At 34.2% G+C, this 26,889-nt stretch overlaps 1 protein-coding gene and 1 non-coding gene across 3 annotated transcripts in view; one reads left to right on the top strand and one right to left on the bottom strand.

Moving 5' to 3' along the window:
* Nucleotides 1-24,831, top strand: part of SP3 (Sp3 transcription factor) — a 61,842-nt gene extending 37,011 nt beyond the window's left edge. The window contains exons 5-7 of one of the 2 annotated variants that reach the window (XM_060106269.1): nt 14,681-14,873; nt 20,275-20,471; nt 22,863-24,831. In XM_060106269.1, coding sequence (XP_059962252.1) covers nt 14,681-14,873; nt 20,275-20,471; nt 22,863-23,179 — 707 coding nt within the window. In that variant the 3' untranslated portion in view covers nt 23,180-24,831. The remainder of the gene's footprint in view (nt 1-14,680; nt 14,874-20,274; nt 20,472-22,862) is intronic. The other variant, XM_060106268.1, reaches the window with a different exon arrangement.
* On the bottom strand, nt 13,812-13,914 carry LOC132495578 (U6 spliceosomal RNA). The gene has a single exon (XR_009533306.1). It is a non-coding gene; the product is annotated as a U6 spliceosomal RNA (small nuclear RNA).
* Nucleotides 24,832-26,889: the final 2,058 nt, after the last annotated feature.

Raw genomic sequence — 26,889 nt, 5'->3', positions numbered from 1 at the left:
GTAGAAGACACAGGAAAAATTAGAGAACAATGAAACTTGTAACATTTTAACTAGAAATAATTGTTCAAAGCTATACGTAGCATCATTATGGTTTACTGGATCATTTAAAGCATTGTTTCCTATTTCTGGTGGTAGAAACTCAAATTAAGATTGTTGAATCTATAGAAAGTGTAGTGAATAATCCTTAGAAAAAGTAATATGCATTTTAAACACAGGATTGAGGAAATCAAAGGACTCTTTTGTTTAAAGGGAATATTTTTTTAAATGAGGTGGGTAGGGGAAAACCCCCAAACCATTATTTTTTTTCTAACCCTAGTGTCAGTGGCAGCAACATCAGTTTTAGTTCAGTGCTAGAGTAGAACCTAACCTCAAATGAAGCCTTAGGTAGAACTCCAGTGTATAACACTGATCTTATGGGGTTACTCTGATTTATATGAGGGTCTGAGACTTTATACATAAGTTATCTTTTCTGCTGACACCTGTAGTGTCTTTTAAGGAACTATAGTTTGAAAATCCCTGTGCTGGAGCAGGTATAGCCACTGTGGCCATCTCCTTTTTTTTTTTTAACATTAAAAAAAAATAAATTTATTTATTTATTTGTTTGTTTGGGCTGCGTTGGGTTGGGTCTTTGTTGCTGCACGGGCTTTCTCTAGTTGTGGTGAGCAGAGGCTACTCTTAATTGCGGTGCGCAGACTTCTCATTGTGGCGGCTTCTCGTTGCGGAGCACGGGCTCTAGGCGCACGGGCTTCAGTAGTTGTGGCTCGCAGGCTCTAGAGTGCAGGCTCAGTAGTTGTGGTGCACGGGCTTTGTTGCTCTGCGGCATGTGGGATCTTCCCGGACCAGGGCTCAAACCCGTGTCCCCTGCATTAGCAGGTTGATTCTCAACCACTGTGCCACCAGGGAAGTCCTTTTAAAGAGTTTTTAATAATTAAAACTTACAAAAGAAACCCAGGTTATATAAATTTGAGAAGATGAACATATAGCATACTATATGCTATATGCTATTGCCATTGTATTTCAACAAATTATGATAATATATAGTATTCAAACAACTATCTGTTCTTCCATAGCTATTTTTTAAGAGAGTGTTATAACAGATGACTGCAAACCAATTTTTTTTTTGACTGTGCTGCGAGGCTTGCAGGATCTTATTTCCCCAACCAGGGACTGAACTTGGGCCCCTGGCAGTGAAAGCGCCGAATCCTAACCACTGACCCTCCAGGGAATTCCTGACTGCAAACCAGTTTGGAAGAGAATTTTCTTGCAACATGAAATTAGCATGGATTAGTAGTAGAATTAATGTAGAGCTATATTTTGCACCCTTGGTGAGTAACATAAACATAGATTTGTGAACATGGGAGAAGATATGTTTATCTACAGGATGGATGATATGAAAACTGAGAATAGGATTGTGAGAGGTGAGGTTTAAAAAAAAAATCATGTATAACTTCCTACGTTTTTGTATATTTCCCCTCTTGGCCTTCCTAAGAAGACTTAAAAAAAAAAATTGGTCCTGAATTGCTTAGGCTAAGGAGGTGCTTTGCTTATTCCAATGATGATTAGGTGCTAGGGAGGTAAGCTACTGTAGGGATCCAATTTATATTGTGGTCACGGTTTGTTTTGAATGAAGAGCAAAATTATATCTTCCAGTTTAAATACTAGTATTATTCATAACATGTGACTTCTGGTTATCATCTTGTCTCTAAAAATTGAATCTACTCTTAGGATGAATGTTTGGTACTGTTAGGATTTGAATAGTGAGAGTTGTGAGAGCTGTAACAAATCACTTTCTTATTGTTTCTTAGAGGGCAATCAGGGCTTTTTGAGAACTATCTTTTTGGTATTATTTTAACCTGGGGGAGTGTTGGAGGAAAACAGCTTTTACTTTTTAAAAAACTTTGGAATAGTTTTAAAGTAGTCTTTATAAACCTGAAATTAGAGAGGAAAACTAGTCTCTGCAGCTAATGGAGGAAGGGATGAATCTTAGCAAAGAAGAGTACTGTTTGCAGTAATATCTTATATTGATGTGTATCCTTCATAGTTAATTTGAACTTCTTATCTGTGACACTGAAGATTTTATCTGTAAGATTCCTAACAGAAGTCATCTCTGGGAGTGGGAAGTAACGGGAGATTTTCCCAGATTTTTAAAAATTATAGTAAAAAACATAACATTAAATTTACCATTTTAACCATTTTAAGTGTATAGTTCAGTAGTGTTAAATATATTCACACTGTTGTGCAACAGGCTGTAGAACTTTACATATTGAAAAACTGAAAATCTGTATCCATTCCCCTTCTTTCCTCTTTCTAGCCCTTGGCAACCACCATTCTACATTCTGTTTTATGATTTTGTCTACTTTAGATACTTCATATTAGTAGACTCATACAGCATTTGTCCTTTTGTGATTGGCTTATTTCACTTAGTGTAATGTTCTCAAAGTTCATCCATGTTGTAGCACATGACAAGATTTCCTTTTTAAGGCTGCACAATATTTCATTGTATGTATATACATTTTCTTTATTGTCCCCAGATTTTTTAGGTCGCACTGATTTGAACAAACTACAATTAAAACCACATATTCAGGGGCCTCCCTGGTGGCGCAAGTGGTTGAGAGTCCGCCTGCCGATGCAGGGGATACGGGTTCGTGCCCCGGTCTGGGAGGATCCCATATGCCGCGGAGCGGCTGGGCCCGTGAGCCATGGCCGCTGAGCCTGCGCGTCCGGAGCCTGTGCTCCGCAACGGGAGAGGCCACAGCAGCGAGAGGCCCGCATACCGCAAAAAAAAAAAAAAAAACACATATTCATATGTAAGGAGGCTAGACTGCTATTCCTGGGAACTAGGCCTGGGAGGGAACTGATTTTTTTTTGTTTTGTTTTGTTTTGTTTTTTTATTGAAGTATAGTTGATTCACAGTGTTGTGTTAATTTCTGCTGTACAGCAAAGTGATTCATTTATATATATATATATATATATATACATTCTTTTAAAAATTATTTTCCATTATGGTGTATTACAGGATATTGAATACCGTTCCCTGTGCTATACAGTAGGACCTTGTTGTTTATCCATTCTGTATATAATGGTTTGCATCTGCTAACCCCAGACTCCCAATCCATCCCTCCCCCATACCCCCTCCCTCTTGGCAACCACAAGTCTGTTCTCTAAGGACATGGATTCTTTGAATAAGATGTTGTCGGGCCCTTGACATCTGCCCTACATTGTGCTCTACCTCAGAGGTCTCAGACTTTGCAAAGTTACACACACGTAATGTTTCCCATCCCAGTTTTCCCCAAATTATTATAGTGACCACCGTAGGGTTGCCAGTATTTGGATGGAGGGGTGGTGCTAGGTACGGACATTTTCAAAAGCGAGGGAACTGATTTTTAGCAATGTTTATAATACAGTTTTGCATAATTCTCTGTCTTATGTCCTGGCTCCACCACTTTTTAGTTGTGTGACTTCAGGCAAATGACTTAACCTCTTTGTTTTCTCATCTAGAAAGTTGGGAGAAAAGTATGACTAAAACCTTAGGGTAGTTGGGAGTATGAAGTAAGTCAGTGTATGTTACGTGCTTGTAATGGTGTCCAACAAGTAGTAGATCTTACGTTATCGTCATCATAGAGTAGAACACTGTTCCTTTTTTTTTTCACATCTTTATTGGAGTATAAATGCTTTACAATGCTGTGTTAGTTGCTGCTGTACAACAAAGGGAATCAGCTATATGTATACATATATCCCCATATCCCCTCCCTCTTAAGCCTCCCTATCCCATCCCTCTAGGTTGTCACAAAGCATCAAGTTGACCTCCTTGTGCTGTGAAGCATCTTCCCACTAACCATCCATTTTACATTTGGTAGCGTATATATGTCAGTGCTGCTCTCTCAGTTCATCCCAGCTTCCTCCCCCACCCCACCCCCACGGTGCCCTCAAGTCCGTTCTCTATGTCTGCGTCTTTATTCCTGCCTTGCCACTAGGTTCATGCGTACAGCTTTTAAAAATTCCATATATATGCGTTAGCATACGGTATTGAACACTGTTTCTTTAACAGTAACTTATTTAGTACTTCAGATTAAAGTGACGTTAGTATTTCACTGTTCACAGTGTATTAATTGCAGGTCATAGTCTTTCTTATATATTTGTGGTATGTCTATAAAATGAGGTCTTCTGTAAGGCATATTAGAAAATCAGTCATTTCCAGTTATGTTTATATCTGTGTGTATCTTACAAAAGCTTGTATTGTTTAGATTTACTAGGAAGAATACTCCTATTAATGTATAATCTCCAGTTGGGTAGAAAAGGTTTGAAAATAATTTGGGAAACTGCTGTAAAAAAAAAAATAGAAGGGGGTTGGATTTGAAAAAGATAAGTAGAGATGAAATAAAAGATTAAATTTAAGTGGGGGAGGGGGAAGGAAGCAGTGATAGAAGAGTAATGATCCAAATCTAAGGAGATAGGGTTTATGGGAAAGAGATTGCTTCATGTTAGAGCAGAGATTTTATATATATAAAGTTTGTATTTGTTAAAGAAATAAAATTTGGTTTTAAAACCTTCCCCTAAAGTGTTAACCTCTTTTGATCAGATTAGTGAACTTATATTTTTAGGATTCCATGTCTATAGTTTAGAACTATCCCATTGAAAGAAAAACTAGAAAAAAAGACTTGGTAGCTCTGAAATGTCCATAGGAATCTAAATAGTTATGAACGTGAAAATGTAATTAAATAATATACGAGATCTTGTAATTCTGTTTAGGTGATTTTTATAGCAGGTGAAACTGATTAAAGAAAAGTAAGTAAAATTAACTTTCAGAATCAAATGAAGTAATTTCATCAGTACTTTAAAAATTGAAAGCAGAGAACATGAAAGCCTTTGATAAGAACAACAAAATCCTAATGATACGCTATTGATAAAGGAGAATGTCTCATTTTATCAATAGTACTGTAATTCATATTTATCTAGTGTTATTTAAATTAAATATGCATGTTTCAGACTTGATAAACCAGTAAATAATTTATCTTAAATATTCAATAAGCTCTATTGACAAATAAGTAGCAAATAGTCTCAGGAGGAAGCATTTAACATTTTCTTGTGGTAATATTTTTAATAGAAAATCTAAACATGCCCAGAGTTATTAATGCTTAACTAATATTGATTATACAGATCGCCATTGGTGCCTTCACTAATTCCATGTCATTTGTGTTTGTGTTACATATCATAAGCCTGCTCACTTGCCCACTTCTTGTTGCTTTTAGCATGCTGCTGCATATTGCTGTTTATATGTACTTGGATATGCTTGGATTAAATGGAATTGTATTTTTGGTTTTAACTGAATGTTCTTCAGAGTGGACAAGTGGCTTTAATATTCATGTAAAGAAACCATGGATTGAATAGAAAAGAAATGCAAGTATCACTGAAAATGGTAGAGTTTCCATCTGCTATTGATAACACTGAATCTTACCTAAATATTGTTGTGACATTATCTAATATTGAGCTATAGCAGTTAACAATACATTTGTTTATCTTCTATAACTATTTGTGTTTTATAATGTTTAATAATCAGTTAGAATAGTATTACTTATGTATACTTAATAAACACATTTACGGGGTGCATGTTCACAACTTTACTAATAGTGTCGAGCAATCAAGAAGATTTGGAGACCACTGGCTTCATCCTCTTCCTCATCCACAAAAACAGCCAAACTCTTTGAAGTCATCAGTGCTGTATAGTGGTGTCTGTGGGAAGTTGGATCCATCTACACCCGCACCACCACACTTCCGTACGCCAGTCTCTACTTTTTTGGTATTCCTCTACTTAAAGTGTATTAATGACATGTTAAAATAATACCTTTCTATTATTTTGTGTTTGTCCATTGGCTATACAAGAAAATTAGTCTTATCTTTGTAACCATACTGTGTGTGTATTTTTTCAGCATTTAAAGTCTCTGTTTCTCTCTCTTTTCCTTTAGCTCTTACCGAGGTGTGCAGGAAATTGGGAAAAAAATTTTCATTTATGTATCCCTTTCACAAACTTGTTTTATTGGGGTAGGCCTTGAAAACAACTATAACTATGGCACAAAGATACTGTCAGTCATATACCAGGCCAGATGAAGTGGACATTTAAGCATTTTGAGGTAGAGAATAGATATAATCAAAAACCAGTGCTGTTAGTTTATAAAGTTCTTAAATGTATACTCAAATGTCCTTGAGAATTTGTTTCCATTGCTTACATTTTTTTCTTGCGTTTAAAACTTGTTATTCCTTAAGTACCAAAAGTCAAGTTTAATTAAGCATATTCATTTTTATATTACTAGTGTATATCATACAGGTAGTGTTACTGAAAATAAAAGTTAGTTTATACTATTTCAGGTAGTGTATGTGTTAAATCTACCCTTGTGGGCTAGTTTAGGACCTTCAGTGCCCTTTTTATAATGCTTGCTTTCCCTGCAGAACTCTTGGAAAGACTTGTATATACTTGTTTCTTGTTCATTTCCTTCCATTTTCTTGAATGTACTCTGGGCAGGGTTGTATTCTCACTTCTCTATTGGAACAGCTCTTGTCAAGATATTACCACATTGTTACATCCAAAAGTCATTTCTCAATCCTCATTTTACTTGACTGACAAGCATTTGACATCTTTGATTATTTTCTTCTTGCAATGATTTCTTCACTTGGCTTTTGGATACCAGCTTCCTCCTGTCTCACTGGCTTGCTTTTTTTTTTTTTTTTTTTAAATCTCTGCTTGTCAGCTTTGAAGTGCCTAGGGTTTCTCTCTCTCTCTCTCTCTCTCTCTCTCTCTCTCTCTCTCTCTCTCTCTCTATATATATATATATATATATATACTCCACTCCAGGTGTGACTCTCAGTAACCAACTATAAATGTTGACGATGCCCAAATTTATATCTGTGGGCCATACTTCTGTTTGAACTCCAGATCCGTCAGCTGCCTAATCAACATGATCATTTGGGTATTTCATAGGTACTTAAAAACTTTCATATCCAAAAATGGACCCCTGAATGGCACCCCTCTCCCATAATTTTTTCTAACCCCACTCTGTTTCAGTTAATGGCAACTCCATCTTTTTAGTTGCTCAGGACTAAAACCTTGGAGTTATATTTAACTCCTTGTTCTCACACCTCACATAAAACCCTGTTATCAAATCTGTTAGCAAATGTCTTTGACTCTACGTACAAAGTATTTCCTGATTCTGACCATTCCTTACCACTTCCTCATTAACAACTAGTTTTATGCCACTATATCACCCCTCTACTCTCAGTGGCTTCACTCACTGAATAAAATGGAAACTTTTAGTGGCCTACAAGGTAGTACACAATGTATAACATCATATATAATCTTATCCCACCTTTATATTTTTATCTCTGTTATCTTGTCACTTACTGTTCTTCTTTCACATTCATTTCTTTCTAGCCACACAGGCCTTCTTGCATTTCTCTGAACACACCAAGCATACATCCACCTTGCTCTTCCTTCTACCTGGAATACTTTCCCCCACCTTCTTGCTCCTTTGCCTCCTTCAGGGTCAAATGTCACCGTATTAGCAAAGCTTTTTCTGGCCACTTATTTAAAACAGCAAGTACTTCTCTCCTTTCACTTTCTGTCTATCCTTACCTCACTTTATTCCCATAACAGTTCACCACCACACAAAATGCTGTGTACAGTTGACCCTTGAACATGGGTTTGAACTGCTCAAATCCATTTACACACAGAGTTTTTTCAATAGTAAATACAACAGTATTACACGATCTGCAGTTGGTTGAATCAGCAGATGTATACGGAGGGAGAACTGCAAGTTACACAGTGGCACTCCTAACTCTGCACTGTTCAAGGGTCAGCCATATTTACTCGATTATTTGTTCTGTCTTTGCCCACTAAAAAGGAGACTTGATAAAGACATGAGCTTAACTGTTGTTAACTTTTATCCTTAGAACCTAGAACAGTGACTGGCATATTGTAATCACTCACATATTTGTAGAGAATAACATTATGTCCCAAACTTCAAATTGACTTAATTTTTGGAGCACAGTCATCTTTTTTTTTCTTTTGATTATGACTTTATTCTTTTACAGTAAAATCCCTTAGACATTTTTTTTCCTTTTCTCTTTTTTTTCCCTTTAATTCTTTGTCCCATAGCACAGTGCCTGATATCCAGTAGATTCTTAATAATTACTTACTGAATATGGAAGTGTATTGTCATGCGTTTAAGACACTGGAAATTCAAATGAGAAATAAAATGTGATTAATTTATTAGTCTTGCTACTGTGTTATCTTAACGAGGGGTTTATTAATTTTGTATGGACTAGTGCTTTAAGAGTGCAGGCTCCGAAATCCAAATGCCTGGGTTCAGATCCAGTGCAATACTTTGCTGGGAGCCCAGTCATCTTAAGGTTTTGTTTGTTTGTTTATTTATGTTTTTGTTTTTAATTCCAGTGGTGGGAGAAGGGGCTAGTTGGTTATACAGGAACTAGAGATGAAACCACAACAAACAGTGATTGACTGTCTTTAACAAATTCCCTAAGTAATCTCCTATAGATTACTTTAAAATTTTTTATTTAGAATGATCTTTCAAAGTACAATATACACTCAGAAAAATGTACAAATCATAGGTGTGTAACTTGATGAATTTTTATAAAACGAACACGTAGGAAAAATTACCACCTGGATCAAGAAATAAGATATTGCCAGCAGTTCCTCAATCTCCCTGTACCCAGTCATTACGCCTCGTAAAGGTAGGCAGTCACTGTATAGTAGTGTTTCCTGTTGCTTTGAGCTTTGTTTAAATGGTATATCTGTCTCTCTATAGATATAGGCATTATATGTAAGAGAGAGTGTGTGTGCCTTCTTTTGTTTAAAATTATGTCTGTGATGTTCCTGTTGCATGTAAGTTGTTAATTTTCATTGTTTTAACATATTCCACCGTATGAATGAATATATTATGATTTTTCTATTCCAACACTAGTTGACATATGAGTTACTTCCAGTTTAGGATGAATTTCTGTACTTTTGATGTCATGTGTATATGCCTTTCCGCTGGAGTGAAATTGCTTCTGTTATAGGGTATACCTAGGTTCATCTTTAAAAGATACGGTCAAAAGATTTCCAAAGTTGTTATACTGATTTACACACCCACCAGAAGTGTGGGAGAGTTTCAGTTGCTCTATTACTTTGCTAACAGGTGGCCTGTTAAAAAGTTTTAGCCATCTTGGTGGATGTGTAGGATATTTCACTATGATTTTAATTTTAATTTTCCTGATATCTAATAATATTAAGTACCTTTTCATACTTCTGTGGGCCATTTTGATGGGTATTACTTCCCCTTCTCCTGAGCTTTATAAGCAGTAGATTTCTAAGAATAACTAGGTACCATGTAGGACACTAATACAGCATGGTAAAAAATATTTTGCTATTATCTACACTAAGATATAGAGGAAGATACAAACTTGACTGCCTAGTACTGAAGACCTGTTTTTAAGGTGTCTGTATTAAATTGATAATGCAAGTTGGCAAAGAGGAATTATTTAAGATTTACTAGATGGGTGAAATTTATGATTAAGATTCTAAAATACCCCAGATGTGTATGAGCAAGAAAAATGATTGAAAATTGGGTATAACACTTTTTGGGCAAATAATTTATTGTCTTTAATGAGCACTTTGTGGTCCTGCCCATATGAACTGACTTTTTTTGTTTTCAGTAAGTGATGCTGGAAAATTAAGTATCCATTTGAGATAAAATTAGATTTTAAAAATCTTCTCTATACGTATTATTTGCAGATAGAAGGAGCATAGAGAAGTAGAGGGCAGAGTTTTCCAGGTAGATTATTACCTAGACTGGAAGTTCCTCCTTAAGGAAGGGTTTGTTCGTTTAGTCAGATTGTATTTTCTGAGCACTTCTGAGTGAAGCATTTATTATCTAAAGGGATGTATGAGCCAGTAAGTAGAATTAATTCTACCATGAGCATGTATAAGGGAGATGACATTTGAACTTAACTTGAAGGATAAGTAGAGGTTAGTTACATGAAAAAGGAGAAGAGCTAGAAAACAGTCCAGGCAAGAGAGGTACATACTTACGGGTGTGACATTGAGAAAGGACATGGGTTTTGCCAATGATGAGAATTTCAGTATTTTAATAGTGAAGTTGGAAGAGCAGTTGCGACCAGATTGAGAAGGTTCTTGAGTACCAAGTTAGCAAGTTAGTACTTAATACTGTAGAAAACAGAGAATTAGTGCAGGTAATGAATCAGGAAAGTGATGCTATTAGATTTTGTATTTAGGAAGAAGATTCTGGAAGCTCTGTAGAAGTTGGATTGGCAGAAGAGAGACATGAGAGGCTGGGAATGGACTGACAGGACTCACCTGAAATTGATGGTTTGAGCAATTAGGTGGCTTGTAATTATCAATAAAGGGGGAAGCAGGAGAAGGTTTGGTGAGTGGACAAGATGTGTTAGTTTGGACATGTTATGTTCTATGTGCCTTTGTTTTATTGGAATTCAGTAAGAAAGAGAACTAAGTTAAGTATCCATGGCCATGACACACTCTTTAAAGATATTTTGTAGGTTACAGTAAGAGAATTAGCAATAGGAATAGGAATGACCTGTAACATCGTTATCCCCTCAGTCAGGTTGTATTTCATTCTTGCCCTCTCTCATCAGTTGCTTTATTTGTTCTCTACGATTTCTTTAAATCTCTCTCTCTAGACTCCTTTATATGCTCTTAATATTATTCTCTCCTTTTTCCTTGCTGTCTTGTCACAAATAATGTAAGATGAAGTAGCTTTAAAAACATCTGACAAAACTCCTCATTTTATGGACTTAAAATTTATCCAACTCTGGATATGTGATATCCATATGCTGTCTTTTATTTAACTTGTAAAAAAGCTAATACTATGCAGTATTTGTGCGTATATTTAAATGTCTTGTCATAATGATGCAGGTGGACACCTGATTATAAAGGAACAGAGGTCAATACTCATTTATGTTGTGTGTTTCGATGAATTTTATACATATCTAATTCTTCATCCTTTCACTGAGGAAATAGAAACCATTTCCCCTTAATTTCTAGGCATCAAATTCTCTCTGCCTCTGGGGTCTAGCACAGTTCATGGCACATAGTAGCTAATCACTTATTGAATGAATGAATGTGCCTGTATCTTTTCTTCCCTCATGTAATAGAGGAAGAGGTGGCTGTGCTCCAGCAGTTAAGCCTGTAAGTGCTATGGATCATCATCCCCTCCTGACTTCTTAGGGACTTTATTCTTGTGTTTTCAGTCTCTCCCTCTATAGTGGATCTTTCTCATGAACATTTACACATGTTCAAGTCTTTCCTGTCTTCAAACATAGAACAAAACACTTCCTCCCCCAGACTCTCTTTTTTGGTCCCCTTTAGCCTGTAGTGTCATGTTTCTGACTCCCTCTCAAGCCAGACATTTTAAAAAACAAATCTGTACTTGTTATTAAACACTTTTTCACTTCTTGCCCATTTTCTTAGTTTCTTTCTTGATTTTTCTGCAGTATTTGATGTTGACCACTTTTCCTTTCTTTAATGTAGCACGTTTTTCTGGGTACGCCTTTCCTTCACAGGTTCATCCTCTTCTGCCTGTTCCTTAAATGTCTGCATTCCTCATAGGCTACTTTCTCTTCTCATTCTACTCATAGTCCTTGAATGATCTAACCTACTACTTTGGATGCACTCCATCTGTGTAGATCCAGCCTTTTTACTGTTTTTTCTCACAAGCTGTTCAGACTCCGTGACCAACAACCTTGAATTCATTAACTGTCCTTCTTTACCGCCACCTGAACCTTCTCCAGTGTTTCCTAATTGCAGTGAATGGTACCACCATCTACCCTGTTGCCCAGGCCAGAGTGCCCTCTCTTCCCATTTCCCCCCTTGATTCTTAGTTGTAGTTTTTCTGATAAAATAAATTAATTTTAAACTGTTAGAGGCATTTTTCTTGGTTGTACATTCTACTTTTCATTAGTATAAATTCAGGAGCTGTTAGGGCACATTTGATTTTTTTAGGCTATTTTTGGCTCCAATTATTAGTGACTGGTATAAATCTAAAATAAATGTCCATTAAGATTTTTAGTTTACATAAATCAAAATAAAAATGTGTAGGAATTTAGGTTTTATCAAAGACGATTATATTCAGTGTTCTAAATCATGTATTGTGGGTTTTTTTGTTTTCATTTTTATTTTTTTTTTAATTGGGGAATAGTTGCTTTACAATGTTGTGTTAGTTTCTGCTGTACAATGAAGTGAATCAGCTATATGTATACATATATCCCCTCCCTCTTGGACCTCCCTCCCCTTGCCCCCAATCCCACCCATCTAGGTCACCACAGAGCACCAAGCTGAGCTCCCTGTGCTATACAGCGGTTCCCACCAGCTGTCTGTTTTACACATGGTAGTGTGTATGTATATGTCAGTTCCGATCGCCCAGTTCATCCCACCCTCCCTTACCACTTACCCACCGTGTCCACACGTTTGTTCTCTATGTCTGCATCTCTATTCCTGACCTGCAGAAAAAATCCATTTTTCTAGATTCCACATATATGTGTTAATATACAGTATTTGTTTTTCTCTTTCTGACTTACTTCATTCTGTATGACAGACTCTAGGTCCATCCACGCCTCTACAAATGACCCAGTTTTGTTCCTTTTTATGGCTAAGTAATATTCCATTGTATATATGTGCCGCATCTTCTTTATCCATTTGTCTGTCGATGGGCATTTAGGTTGCTTCCATGTCCTGACTATTGTAAATAGTGCTGCAGTGAACACTGGGGTGCATGTGTCTTTTTGAATTATGGTTTTCTCTGGGTATATGCCCAGTAGTGGGATTGCTGGGTCATATGGTAGTTCTATTTTTAGTTTTTTAAGGAACCTCCATACTGTTCTCCATAGTGGCTGTATCAGTTTACATTCCCACCAAACAGTGCAAGAGAGTTCCCTTTTCTCCACACCCCCTCCAGCATTTATTGTTTGTAGATTTTTTGATGATGGCCATTCTGACCAGTTTTGATCTGCATTTCTCTAATAATTAGTGATGTTGAGCATCTTTCTTGTGTCTCTTGGCCATCTGCATGTCTTCTTTGGAGAAATGTCTATTTAGGTTTTCTGCCCATTTTTTGATTAGGCTGTTTGTTTTTTTGATATTGAGTGCATGAGCTGTTTGTATATTGTGGAGACTAATCCCTTGTTGGTTGCTTCATTTGCAAAACATTTTCTCCCATTCTGAAGGGTGTCTTTTCATCTTGTTTATGGTTTTCTTTGCTGTGCAAAAGCTTTTAAGTTTCATTAGGTCCCATTTGTTTATTTCTGTTTTTATTTTCAGTACTGTAGGAGGTGGGCCAAAGAAGATCTTGCTGTGATTTGTGTCAAAGAGTGTTTTTCCTATGTTTTCCTCTAAGAGTTTTATAGTGTCTGGTCTTATATTTAGGTCTTTAATCCATTTTGAGTTTATTTTTGTCTGTGGTGTTAGGGCGTGTTCTAATTTCATTCTTTTACAGGTAGCTGTCCAGTTTTCCCAGTGCCACTTATTGAAGAGACTGTCTTTTCTCCATTGTATATTCTTGCCTTCTTTGTCATAGATTAGTTGACCACAGGTGTGTGGGTTTATCTCTGGGCTTTCTGTCTTGTTCCATTGATCTATATTTCTGTTTTTGTGCCAATACCATACTGTCTTGATTACTGTACCTTTGTAGTATAGTCTGAAGTCAGGGAGCCTGATTCCTCCAGCTCCGTTTTTGTTTCTCAAGATTGTTTTGGCTCTTCGGGGTCTTTTGTGTTGCCATATAAATTGTAAAAATGTGGAATGCTTCATGAATTTGTCATCTTTGCACAGGGGCCATGCTAATTTTCTCTCTATCCTTCCAATTTTAGTATATGTGCTGCCAAAGCTAGCACTCATGTATTGTTTTCTTTCTTTTTTTTTTTAATTAGTTTTCTTAGTTGAAAAAACCTCTTAGTTTCACATAGGAAATGATGTTATATCATTATTGATATAAAGAAAGATGATTGGCTATGCTGACAGAACGATGTAACTTCCTGCCATATCCACTCTTCCTCACCATTCCATGCTCATTTTGTTTCCCAGTCTGGTTTATAATAAAACTCAGTGAAAATATTGTTGTTGTGGCCATTATAGATTTTTAGTAAGGATTGACTTTAAAACTTAAGTTTATGAGTAATAATTTCATTGTACCTACAGATAGGCATAATTTCATTCCCATAGGACCTACATTTTCCACTCCCATAGTACCTACAAATATGCATAATTGATACAGGCTGTAAAAAAGAGGTTTAAGGCATTAGAATTTGTTCTATTCTGAGTTGACCATTGATTTATTGACCATTTGAACAATTATAACTGAAGTTTCAGATTGTTTTATGACTCAGCTTGCTCAAAAGAAATTGGCTTTCTTAATGAATTTTAAAAAGCAAGCTCTCATGGTGGCTTTATTCTCTTTTTGGCTTAATCTCTGACATTTAGAATAAAATAGATTGTTTTAAAAGAATAATCCACAACAAGGAGCGATGATTGTGCTCCACAAAGAGATGATTTTTTACTTTTACATAGTATTTATTCATTTTACCTTAGAGAGGCTCAGATTTCATGCTATCTTTTTGGGCCAGTGGGCTGCTTCTCATCTGTATTTGTTTTCTTCTTTAGATATTAGAATCAAGGAAGAAGAACCTGATCCTGAAGAGTGGCAGCTCAGTGGTGATTCTACATTGAATACCAATGATCTAACACATTTAAGAGTACAGGTGGTAGATGAAGAAGGGGACCAACAACATCAAGAAGGAAAAAGACTTCGAAGGGTAGCTTGCACCTGTCCCAACTGTAAAGAAGGTGGTGGGAGGTATGCACACATGAAACATACTTTTCTTTTTAGACTGTTAATATCATCACCCTAATTTTTGAAATGCTGCATGCCATGTCACTTAACTAAGGGAAATTATTCATTACATGATCATCTTGTGTGTTTGTCTATATGAGTGTGGCAGAAAAAGAGAACAAAATGTGTGAAATCAAATTTTCAGTTCTAAATGCCTTTTTTAAAAAAAAAAAAACTAAAATTACTTAGTTTACTTAAAAAAACAAAAAAGTATAGTAAGGTGCCATTTAACAGGCCCATATTGGATATTAGTCTGTTTGCAAACCAGCAATGGATTTGCCTAAATACTGATTAAAAAGTTGATTCTTCTGTACAGTAGAAACTAACACAACATTGTAAAGCAACTGTACTCCAATAAAAATAAATATAAAAACAAGTTGATTCTTAGCTTGAGAATAGCAGTTATATAATATAAAACAAGTTCAGAAATTGTTAATAAAGCATAAGTATTTTCCATTTTCAATAGAAATGAATAATAAGCCTTAATGATGGAATTTTTTAAAAAGTGGAACTATAATATTTCCATTCAGTGTTTTCAGAAATAAACATTAAGAAATAATAACATGACAGGAATAAACTCAAAACAGATCAGTAATTATATTAAATGTAGATGGATTAAGCTTAATAATCAAGAGATTGACTCTCAGATCATATTTAAAAGACATAAAGTCCAGCCTTATATTGATTATAAGGAACATCTCAGATTGGTGCAGGAATGTTGAAAATAAAGGGATGGAAACGATTTATTAGGCAAATGTTAACAAAAAGGAAACTTGGACATGGTAAGATTAAGATGAAAATATCAAATGGATAGATAGGGATATATTTCTTAATAATATGAAGTTTTCACCAAGAAGATTTAATAGCCATGGTATCTTTTCACCACAACTTTGAAATATATAGAGCAAAAACTGATAGAACTCTGAAGACATTATAACCATATCCTCTAGTCATAGTGAAAGACCTTAATATAATAACTCTCTCAGAAATGAACTATTTAAGTAGACCAGAAAAAAAAAACAAAAAACCCTGTTAATGCAGTTAATGAACTTGATCTAATAGAGCCTCTCTGCCTTTAAGTTGATTTGTACATTGGCCAGCCCATTCACAATGATAGTAATGACTAGTAACTGTTAATACTGAGAGCTTACTGTGTTCGAGATGGTCTTATAAGTGAGGCATGGAGAGGTTGAATGATTCTTTACAGCATACACAGCTGGGATTTGGACCCAGTATCTTACCAAGGCCTTAACCACTGCACTGTACTGCCTCCCAGGTGAATTTGCTTCTTCTCCATCTGATCCTTAGGCATTTGTATTTCCTACTGGTAATTATTCACTTGTTTGAAGTTTTACTTACCCTTTGAAATGTTTTGGTCAATTTAAATAAGTTAGTGTGGAATTCTGGTTAGACAACTTTTCTGAAATTTACTCTCATTTTTACGGGAACTTTCAAGATAAATTGTTCATGAAAGTCAAATCTAACTGAGGGTCAAGGCCTTGCCTGTGTTTTGCTTATTCTTTTCTTTAAATTGAAAATCTTTTAAAATTATTTTTATTAAATTAATACATGCTCATAAAAATTCAGAAATATAGAGGAGTTTTAAAAAAATACCAAACTTCTACCCTACTTCAAGATGACTGTTGTAACATTTTTGTATATATCCTTCCAGACTTTACTCTCACCGTTTTTACGTGTCTGTTTTTCTTTTGAAAATTTTTGTGATCATATTTCCAAGTGTACATAGAGTTTGTATCAATTTTTTATGACTGTATAGTATTCTATTGTATGGATGTGTAAGAATTTAACAACTTTTTTGGGAGTTTATTGTTGAAATTCTAATTCTTACACATATATCTTTGCACATCTGATTATTTCATCATTATAAGTTGGCAGTGGTGGAATTGTTTTATCAAAGGGAATTGTCTGCTAGAAAGGTTGTATCAATTTATACTCCATCAGTGGTGTATGAGAGTATCTGTTTTCCCACACCCTTGCCAACAATGGATTTTATAATTTTTAAAAACCTTTTAAAGTCTGAGAGATGTAAAGTAATACCACACTATTGTTTTATTCAGTATATTTTTGTTACTTTATTAGATTGAACATTTTTGGTTGTGTTATTTTACCATTTCAGAATTTCTTTTGTGAATTATTTCTTTGTCTTTTGTGAATCTGTTAATTTGTCTGTCATATGTGCACATATTTTTTTCCAGTTTTACATTGTCTTTCAACTTTGTCAGTGGTTTGCAAAATGCATTTATTTACACAAGTAAAGAAAGTTCTCACTTAAAGCTTGCAAACCTTTTTTTAAGTACAACATTTTTAGTTGAGATGCATTATTATCATGCTATTAAAAGTCTTCCTTAAACTGAGGATTATAAAAATACTCATATTTTTCCAGAACTTTTGTGAGTTCATTTTTTAATAACTTATTCTAACAATTAAAATTGAAGTTCTTAAGAAAAACAACTGTTGTTTCTTAGAGCTCATTTGAACAAAATTCAACTAATATACTCATGATAGGCACAACTGTATCATTGACAGTTGCTGCATCTAATTAATAGAAGCATAACATACAGTAAATCCTGTTCTGCAAAGGTGAGGGAGGTGGCACTTTATACATTTTAGAATATTAGCCTTTCTTTCCACAACAGTATTCTTTTTAAAAAAATAATAGTATGTATAAAGTGGCATCTTTAGAGAACTAAATTTTATTTTTTTACCTTTTAGAGCAAGGTGTAAAATATAATTAAATATTTAAAAACTGTATTCATTTGGACATTTAGCCAATATTTATTAAGCAGAACCAGACTTCAGAAATTTTATACTCTAGTGGAAGAGACAATTTTATAAAGTAAAATAAATTCTCAAGGCGTTATTTTTATATAGGTTTTGTGTGGTTTAGACAACCTCAATCCATTTTTTAAAAAATTAAGTTAATTTGTAAAATCTGTTTTCTTCCCTGTTAGCCTTTCAGTTTGTGTTCCGTTTCTCCTGTCCCAAACAAAAGACTCAATTTACTTAACTTTTCTTAATCCCTCTACTCAGAATTTAGCTTTATTTATTGTATCACTCTGTCTTTGCATTATTAAAATTTTGGGAGCAAGTTTAAGCAGTCAAGAAAATGAACTTAAAATTGTTAGTTTTTTAAGATCATGTAATAGGTATTAGTAGTGTACCTATATAAATCAAGAGGAAAACTTACAGTAATCTTTTACTACTTGAAGTTTGTTGATAAATTTCACTTCAGTTCTCTTCCTTCACATCACATGCCATAAATCCATATCTGGCATATCTAGATCTTATCTTGAGTAAAAAAAATTTTTTTAAATAAAAAGTTGGACCTCAGTATTGGACTTTTTCCCTTATATTGTATATTTTTGTGTGCCCCGTCTCCATTTTTTTTTTCTTAGTTGCCTGTCCCATTTTCAGACAACGAGTATGTCTTGTTTCCTTATAATTCAATTGATGAAAACAACTTTCCCTGGATTTTTGGTTCTTTGGGAACTCATATTTGTTGCTGTAATTTGTTACAGTCTTGTGCTTTGTTCGTGCTCTCAAAGCTAAATTTTGCTAAGTTAGTAAAATAGCACTTTTGAATTTATAAAAGCACATTGATTCACCTGAGTGTTAGGATTAGAAGAGAGGCAAGAAGTTACGAGTGTAGAGTGAACTGAATTGGGTTCTCTGTGAAATTGCTATGGTGAACACAATATGTAAAATCGGTTTGTACACCAATAGCCACAGACATTGCTCTTTTTCTTAGGGCCATTTAAGAATAAAACAAATTTAAAAAGCTAAATTAAATGGAAATATTATTGGCTTTGGTTAAGACTTTGGCATTGCAGGTGAGCCAGCAAAACCTGTTTCACTCAACTCAGCTCTTGGAAGAGAGTTGTAGAAATTGGGGGTGGACTGGAGCAGAAGCTAGAATTGTGTTAGATTATGACATCCTTGCCCTTGAGACAACAGCATGACTCCTCCTTGTCTTTACTTATGCTATTCCTCTGCCTGGAATGCCTTCCCTCCTTTCTATCTAAATCCTACCCACCTCCTCCACGAAGCCTTCTCTAACTACTGGAGCCCACATTGATGTCTCCCTGTTCAGAACACCTATGGCATCTAACAGCCAGCACTGCACCGTTTAGCACTGTTTGTCCTATGGCAATTTCACATGCTACTGAGTGTGAGTACATTAAAATATAAATGTGGGGAAATATGCATTTTTCCAGTAAAATTTGAAAAACGATAGGTATATTATATACAGGAGGATTTGCAGGCTTATGGAGGTTTACAGGCTGTACCTAGACTGTGAGATTGTGGGAGGAGGGGAAGTTGGGGGGGTCTTAAATGTACCTTTTTGTAATCTCAGAGAAACTGCAAAGTTTATATAATATGATTTTGACAGTTGATGAGTCTAAAATGTCATGTTTTTTTATAAACTCATTTGTTTTTATTCAGTAACTAGCCTTTTTCTTTTTTTTTTTGAGGTTGAGTAATAACATCTTCTATAGTGTTTAATATGATTTGAATATCAGTTCTGGAATCAAAAAAGTTTTCTTCTTGCTTAGGCTAAGATACCTGTGTTCACCCATCTAATAAGCACATATCTTCTAAACCCTGTTCTTGGTATCAAATACTGAAATATAACAGATGTCAAATTTTGCAATGTGGAGAAACTGCATTTTATTATCTCTCTGATTTATAATTTTGAGTATCTTTGCATGGTTAATAGGGAATTTTAACTGTAAAGATAATTTTAATTTATTTCATGTAGTTCTAGGGATCTAAGACAATAGCTTTGTCTAGATTTTTTTTCTCTGATTTTCTCCAAGTCAGTGTATATTCAGGGTGCGGCCATACAAATATGTGAATAAGTAACGCTTATATCATCTTAATTTAAAGTCTTCTTAAGGTGCCTTAATTGTACCTATGATTAGTTATGCATTTATTGTTGGTTTGTTTACTTTTTAAATTAGCTGACATCATGACTGAATAGGCCATTTAGTTTCCCGTACAACTAATTTAATTGGTTGGGCCTATGCATAGAATTTGGGAACGGTTCTGACCGAATAATAAATAACTTTACTATATACTCTTTATGTATGAAATGTTCTTTTAAATTATATATTTCTTGAGCATATTTACATTTGGACAACACTCACATTAGTTGTGGAGTAAAATGAATATGTAAAACTTATTAATTTTTCTTTAATTTGATTTTAAATGGTCTTGGTTTCTGATTGACCTCACGGTGATAATGTCTTCTATTTGAAATTCAACATGGGGAGTATGATATGAGTGTTAATGTCCATTTGAATATTTTCATATAAGTATATATTATTCTGTGTGTGTTTTTTAGAGGTACCAATCTTGGGAAAAAGAAGCAACACATTTGTCATATACCAGGATGTGGTAAAGTCTATGGGAAGACCTCACATCTGAGAGCTCATCTGCGTTGGCATTCTGGGGAGCGCCCTTTTATTTGTAACTGGATGTTCTGTGGTAAAAGATTTACTCGAAGTGATGAATTACAGAGGCACAGAAGAACACATACAGGTTACTAATATTTACTTTTAACAGACAAAAATTAATTGTGAGGCTACATACTACCTTGAAATTTTTTTAAGCATACCTTACTGAACTGAATCTTTTAAAATATGACCAATTACATCAAATTTCTATCTTCAGTAACACCAATTTAAAAACACTAATTCCAAACAAGCCAGTATGGCTTATCTTATAAATTAATGTTTTATTTTATGCAGACTTTGGTTAGCTTTTGTTTTCACATTATTCAGTGTCTTAAGCCACATTTATCTCATCATTGTTAATTACGTTAATGTTTTAAATTAGTTGTGTGCTTTTACTCTTGATCATTATCTTCTTCCTCCTTAACACTGTAATAAAGAATAATTCCTTTTCCTCTGATAAATTCAGGCATTTCACCCTTTCTCTTGTTTTAATATGTGTGAGGTAAGCAAAAGATATTTCACTGAGGAATAACCAAGGCATTGTTGATGTGAAGACTCTTTGATTTAATTGTTTTCAACACATAGCGTTGTGTGGTTGTTACATGAAATGGACCTAGGAATGACCCAGATTGAATTCTAACTTAATATAACATATACAGATATTTTTCTTCTACTGCCATGTAATGATCAAGGTGTTCATCAGTCTATGCTCAATACTGAAGAATTGAAAAATATATAATGCATTTACAAAGTTTAGAGAGCTTAGAAGAAAACTATGGTGAAACGGTGGACGATACGGATTTTGAAGTCTCTTAGATCTAAATATATAAAATAACCCATGAAATATGTAGTATTATGTTACATGCTCTACTCGTTTTTCTGTCTCATCAGGTAGGTAGACAGATGAGCTTAACCTGTTTGAAACTGCAATGGATAATATAAGAAAGTAGATAAAGTGTGCTTGGAGGCAGAGATCATTATTGCTGGGATAGTAAGGCATTTTTGAGCATTAGGCTGGGGTAGACCTTAAGATGGCCCTGTAATAGAATTTTCCTCAGTGGAATTTGATCAGCAGGATATAAAAAGAAATAATGTAAAAGGGAAAAAAGGTCTGTGATCAAATAAGTGTAGGTAACACTGTGTTAAAGAGGGTTACTATACAAGTACCTTCAAGGAATGCCCCTTAGGACCTTCAATAGAATGTTAATGAGCACTGTACATCTCCAAGTTGGGGGAGGTAGTGGCACCCTCTCATTGTCCCATTTTGCCATGGAGTATGTCGACTAATGTTCCAAGAGAAGCTTTGGGAAATACCTTCCCAGAAGAACAGAATAGTGTATATGAATAGAAGAAGTGAGAGATCATTTGTCATGAGTGAGGGTGAGATTTTATTTAACACATTTCTGTTACATAGGATTGAACCATGTTATAGAAGTCATTGGAAGTTAGGTAATGGAGAGTCTAAACTGTTTAGTTATCTGCAGGTTACTCTTGCATTCCCATACCACTTAGTACAGTGGTGAAGTTTTGTACTGTAATAAAATTTGGTATTTAAGGAAGATTTATCTGGCATTGATTTGTTGGATTGGAAAGGGAGAGACTAGTGTGCCACTGTAATATAGTTCAGGCATGAGGTCTGATGAGGACCTACTGAGAGGAGAGGTGCTGGAACAAGAGCTAGGTAAGAAAGACATTTTGAAGAAAATAAATTAAGAAAATACTGGATTTGTTTATTGATTGAGTTCTCCTTAGATTCCTTGTAGGTTGGCCTTTTGCCTTATCTTCTACTAATTGTCTTACATAGTAGGTCTTCAACATAATAGAAGTTCTGTCTGTCTTTTGTGTTTAAAAAAGGTATTTTATTTATGCTGGGAAATAAATTTAGGCATCGTAGAGTCTTATTAACTTTTAACATCATGATTTATTAGGCTTGCTCCTGATTATTCCAGCTGAAATCAGGTCAGCTGGCCATCTCCATTATTCTTGGGACTACTCAGTCTTTATTAGACTTCAAGCTTGTGTCTTGGCTTTAATCTAGAAGTACTCTGTGTAGTTACTTGCATTTGCATTTAAGAGTTGAAGGTTGAGTATCAGGGATCTGACATGTTAATAATACCTTAAATATAGCTTAAAACTGTATTTTTCTTTAGAGAAGTATGCTACAGATAGTCGTTTTTAAGCTGGTATTTTGTAACATGTTTCAAAACTATTAGCATAGTTGAGGTATTAAATTCTTATCTGAATATCAGTGTATAATAAGTTTGAAGATTGCTTTTCATCCAGAAATGTGACAGATTTATTTTGAGGAAAAATATTCTATGAGAGAAATCTTGCAGGCACAGCTCATGAAACTAATATAGTTCTAATTGAATTCTGCTCCCTGTCCCTGTCAGTGTTGGCTTATTTTCTTTCTCAGGGAATGATGAGTCTATTAATGTTAAATTTAAAAGACTAAGTAACTTAATTTCTTCAACAGGTGAGAAGAAATTTGTTTGTCCAGAATGTTCAAAACGCTTTATGAGAAGTGATCACCTTGCCAAACATATTAAAACACATCAGAATAAAAAAGGTATTCACTCTAGCAGTACAGTGCTGGCATCTGTGGAAGCTGCACGAGATGATACTTTGATTACTGCAGGAGGAACAACACTTATCCTTGCAAATATTCAACAAGGTTCTGTTTCAGGGATAGGAACTGTTAATACTTCCACCACCAGCAATCAAGATATCCTTACCAACACTGAAATACCTTTACAGCTTGTCACAGTTTCTGGAAATGAGACAATGGAGTAAATATTACACAAATACTTATTCATCGTGGTTATTTTTATACAGTAGTGAGAAGAACATTGTTCCTAAGTTCTTAGATATCTTTTTATTGATGTGCAAAAATTTTTGGATTGACAGTAACTTGGTTATACATGACACTGAAATGCCTTACTTTGTATGATATTCCATAGTATATTAAAAATGGTAAAATTGCATGGGTTTTGTAGGTACTTTTGGAATCTAGAAGAAATGAAATTTTACCAAGTTATATAAAGAGAAAATTGAATTTAACAATGCGAATGGTAGTCTAACCAAATGCATCAATCCTGTGTGGTTTAGTGTAAAAATGAGAACATGTTGGTATTTATCTATTGTAAGATAAAAAAAAAAGTTGGTGGGTGAAAGAAATCATGTTATGATAAAAAAATTTTTGTAATTTTCTTGATGACTGGAATTTTTATTATGCATAACTGACAAATCAAGTTTCCAAGCAAATGTTACATAGTGTAGGCTTTACTTAGCTTATCAATTTGTCATTTTGAAGCTAATTATTTTAATTAGGTTAACTATGTACAATATTTTAAGCATTACTCTTGTAAGATTTTGAAAACTACATTTTAACATGGAACTCTAGGGATAGTCACCTTTTAAATCCTGTTGAAAAGCCATGTTTAAGATTTAATTTGCCAAAATAATGTCTTGTTAATATTCTTTCAGTAATGAAGTTGGGCAATATAACCAATGTTTAAAAAAAGTTTAAAATGTATAGGTTGAGGCATTTGGGTGGTAAGAAAATGTTATAGTGAATTATCCCTTTTCTTGAGTATTGGAGGACCAAAAAAATAAGGTGTTATTGCGTCTTAGCAGTGATTTTTTTTTTTTTTTTTTTTTGAATCCAATCTTGTTTCCAAAAACCACATGTCTGCCAGGGCCTTAAAAGCCATCATGTAAATTACCAGTAAAGTATAACATATGCAAACATAACAAAATCACTTCCATAGTGACGATACTCCAACCATATGGATATTAGTCATAGAGAACTAGAGGTTTTATGATATTTTTTTAAGTCTTTTTTGTTTGTTTGTTTTGTTTTTGGTCTAGGTAGTCAGTCTGCACTTAAGTATCAACCATTTTCCTTTTTTGCTTTTTCCCTTAAAATTTATATGTATCCAGTACATTTAATTGAGAAATGTATGTTTTTTATTATGCTGTATTTTCTTTTTATTTTTTAATTATTGTTTATATTTTCAATTATTAAAAAATGTACAAAATAAAGTTTCATTGCTGGTCTTGTAAGAGCTATACAATTTTCCAAAATGTATGCCTATAACTGCAGCAGTTCACTTATTTCAGAAATTTGGGATTCTGTTCATTTGTTATTCCTAAGACCACCTCAAATTTAAAGGCTACCTTATTGTACGTTTAAAGTGTATTATAACAGTGTGGTAGTTAATAAAACACTATTTTTTTTTCTTTTGAGTTTGTTGTATTCCTATGCATTTAAAATAATTGCAGTGGTATGGGGTAAGAAAATCAGTGTGGTTTATTTTTCTTAGCATTTTATTTGCAGATTCTTGATTTCAGATGCTGAGATTATTGTAAACAGGTATATTTACTTAAAAAGGGAAGAGTAGAGGCTCTAGCAGATTACTATTTTTTTTGCCTAAAAATGAACTTGTTAAATAGAACTTTTGAAAAAAATCTTTTAGCCCACATTGATTCATTAGAATTTTATCAATCCATTTTGCAAACCTTGTTTTTCCTTTGTTTGTTTCCCCTGTTAAAGCAATGCAGGATATTTTGATTTATCAAAAACTTGAGTTTACATGAAGATTCTTGAAAATGATAGCATAAGACAAGCTTTGGTAACCATGGCAAGAGTTATTTGAAAGGGTTATGTTTTTGAATTTATATATGTCTAATCATAAAGGCAGGGTAAGAGGGAAGGAAAAATTTAACAGGATATTAATATAACTATTTTAGATATTTTAAAATAAAAAATCCAATTACTTTCTACATGTATACAGTGGGGTTAAAGGTCTCCATTGTCTGTTTTCCAGGCCCAATCTGATACTGTCAGTAATATCTTTGAATACATAGGACACCGCTAGATACACATATAAACACGAAGTTTTTCTCATGTGAGACTTAAGCTTGTGACGTGAAATAGGAAGTATTACTTGGAATCATAGAAATTAATGGTTAGAATTTGAATCTTCAAACTCCTGTAAATAATTTCTAGAATTTAAAAAATTATTTAGGTTGTGTGAAGAGGATTGCAAAAACACCTGTTAAGTCAGGAGATTAAAATTTTAGAGTGCGATAGTAGAGCTGTTTTTAATATTGAAAATTTATAGTAAGCTTATAGAGAGTTTTTGATCCATGAGTTTCCAAGCAAATTTTATCAGTTCTTAGAACATGAATGCAATGAAGCTAGTAAGTAGTCTTAAATATTATTTAAATAAGTTTTTAGATTTTTTTGAGTGCCCACCTGGAATATACCTGTGAATTTTGGATCTTTACCTAACAAAGAAATGAAAGTTAGCGTTCATCCTTAACCAAGGTGATTTTAAATACTTCTTGATTTTTATTGAAAAAATGTTGAATATACTCTAGAAACTTAATATTTGAAGAATTACCCTGAAGTAATTTTTTTCTAGTTATAAAATCTATTAGTATTGTGTATGGGTATAATATTTCTTAGTGTAAGTATATTCTTCAATAAGGTGTTTTTGGCAATTGCTTTATTTTTGTAAAGGCTAGAGTTAGTGCATATTCAGTATATTTACATACAAATAATTCCTGATTATCAGAACATACTCATCTAGTGGACTAGGTGTCTATACTCCATACCTCAATTTAAAGAAAATAAACACTTAAGAAAATTTTATTTTCTGTTGATTGAGACTTAATGCCTTTGAAAAGTAATTAAATTACTTCATTAAATTAAAAGTAATTATTAAATTACTTTAATAAAGTTTTAAAGACATACACCTGTTGCAAAAGGTCAGGTGCCCTGTAAGTAACTTTGGGCAAAATAATGACGATGCTTATTTCAGAATAGTGAAAATGCTTAAATAGTAAAAATACATGTACATATAATTTGAAGGCATGTCAAACATATTTCATAGAAAATAGTTCTTAGCCAGTATTGTTCATCAGAAAACGCTGGGGCCATTTAAAAATGTCCACAGGCCTAGCTTCATTCTTGACCTAAATCTGCATTTCTGGAGATGGAGAATATACACATGTGACCCCTGAATGGCAGTGGGTTTGAACTGTGGGGTGTCTGCTTAAACGCGGCTGTTTTTTTAGGGGTAAATACTTCAGTGCTGTACAGTCTGGTTGGTTGAGTTCACAGATGTGGATGAATCAGGCATAGTGAGGGCCCTGGTTATATGTGGATTAACCCCCATGTTGTTCAGGGGTCAACTGTATGTATTTTTAACAGCTCCTCAAGTGGCTCTGATAAACATTCCTCAGTTAGAATCACTAAATAGAGCAAGCATCCCCTTAGTATCTTAATTGTAGTAAGGATCCTATTACTGACTTAACTCATGATTTCGAAGTTTTTGTTCTATTAAAATTTTTATTGTATTCAATATTGTTTGAAATGTGGGGTTATTAATAATAACATTTGGTTTTAAAATATTGTCGGTCATGCTCCCCTAGTAGACGATTTGGTTTTCAGTTTTAATTATGTTAGGTGGACAAGAATTGTTTTCAGTGTAAGA

Source organism: Mesoplodon densirostris, chromosome 8 (genome assembly GCF_025265405.1).
Source record: "Mesoplodon densirostris isolate mMesDen1 chromosome 8, mMesDen1 primary haplotype, whole genome shotgun sequence".
NCBI classification, from domain to species: Eukaryota; Metazoa; Chordata; class Mammalia; order Artiodactyla; family Ziphiidae; genus Mesoplodon; species Mesoplodon densirostris.
This window is presented reverse-complemented; position numbering and strand designations above follow the sequence as displayed.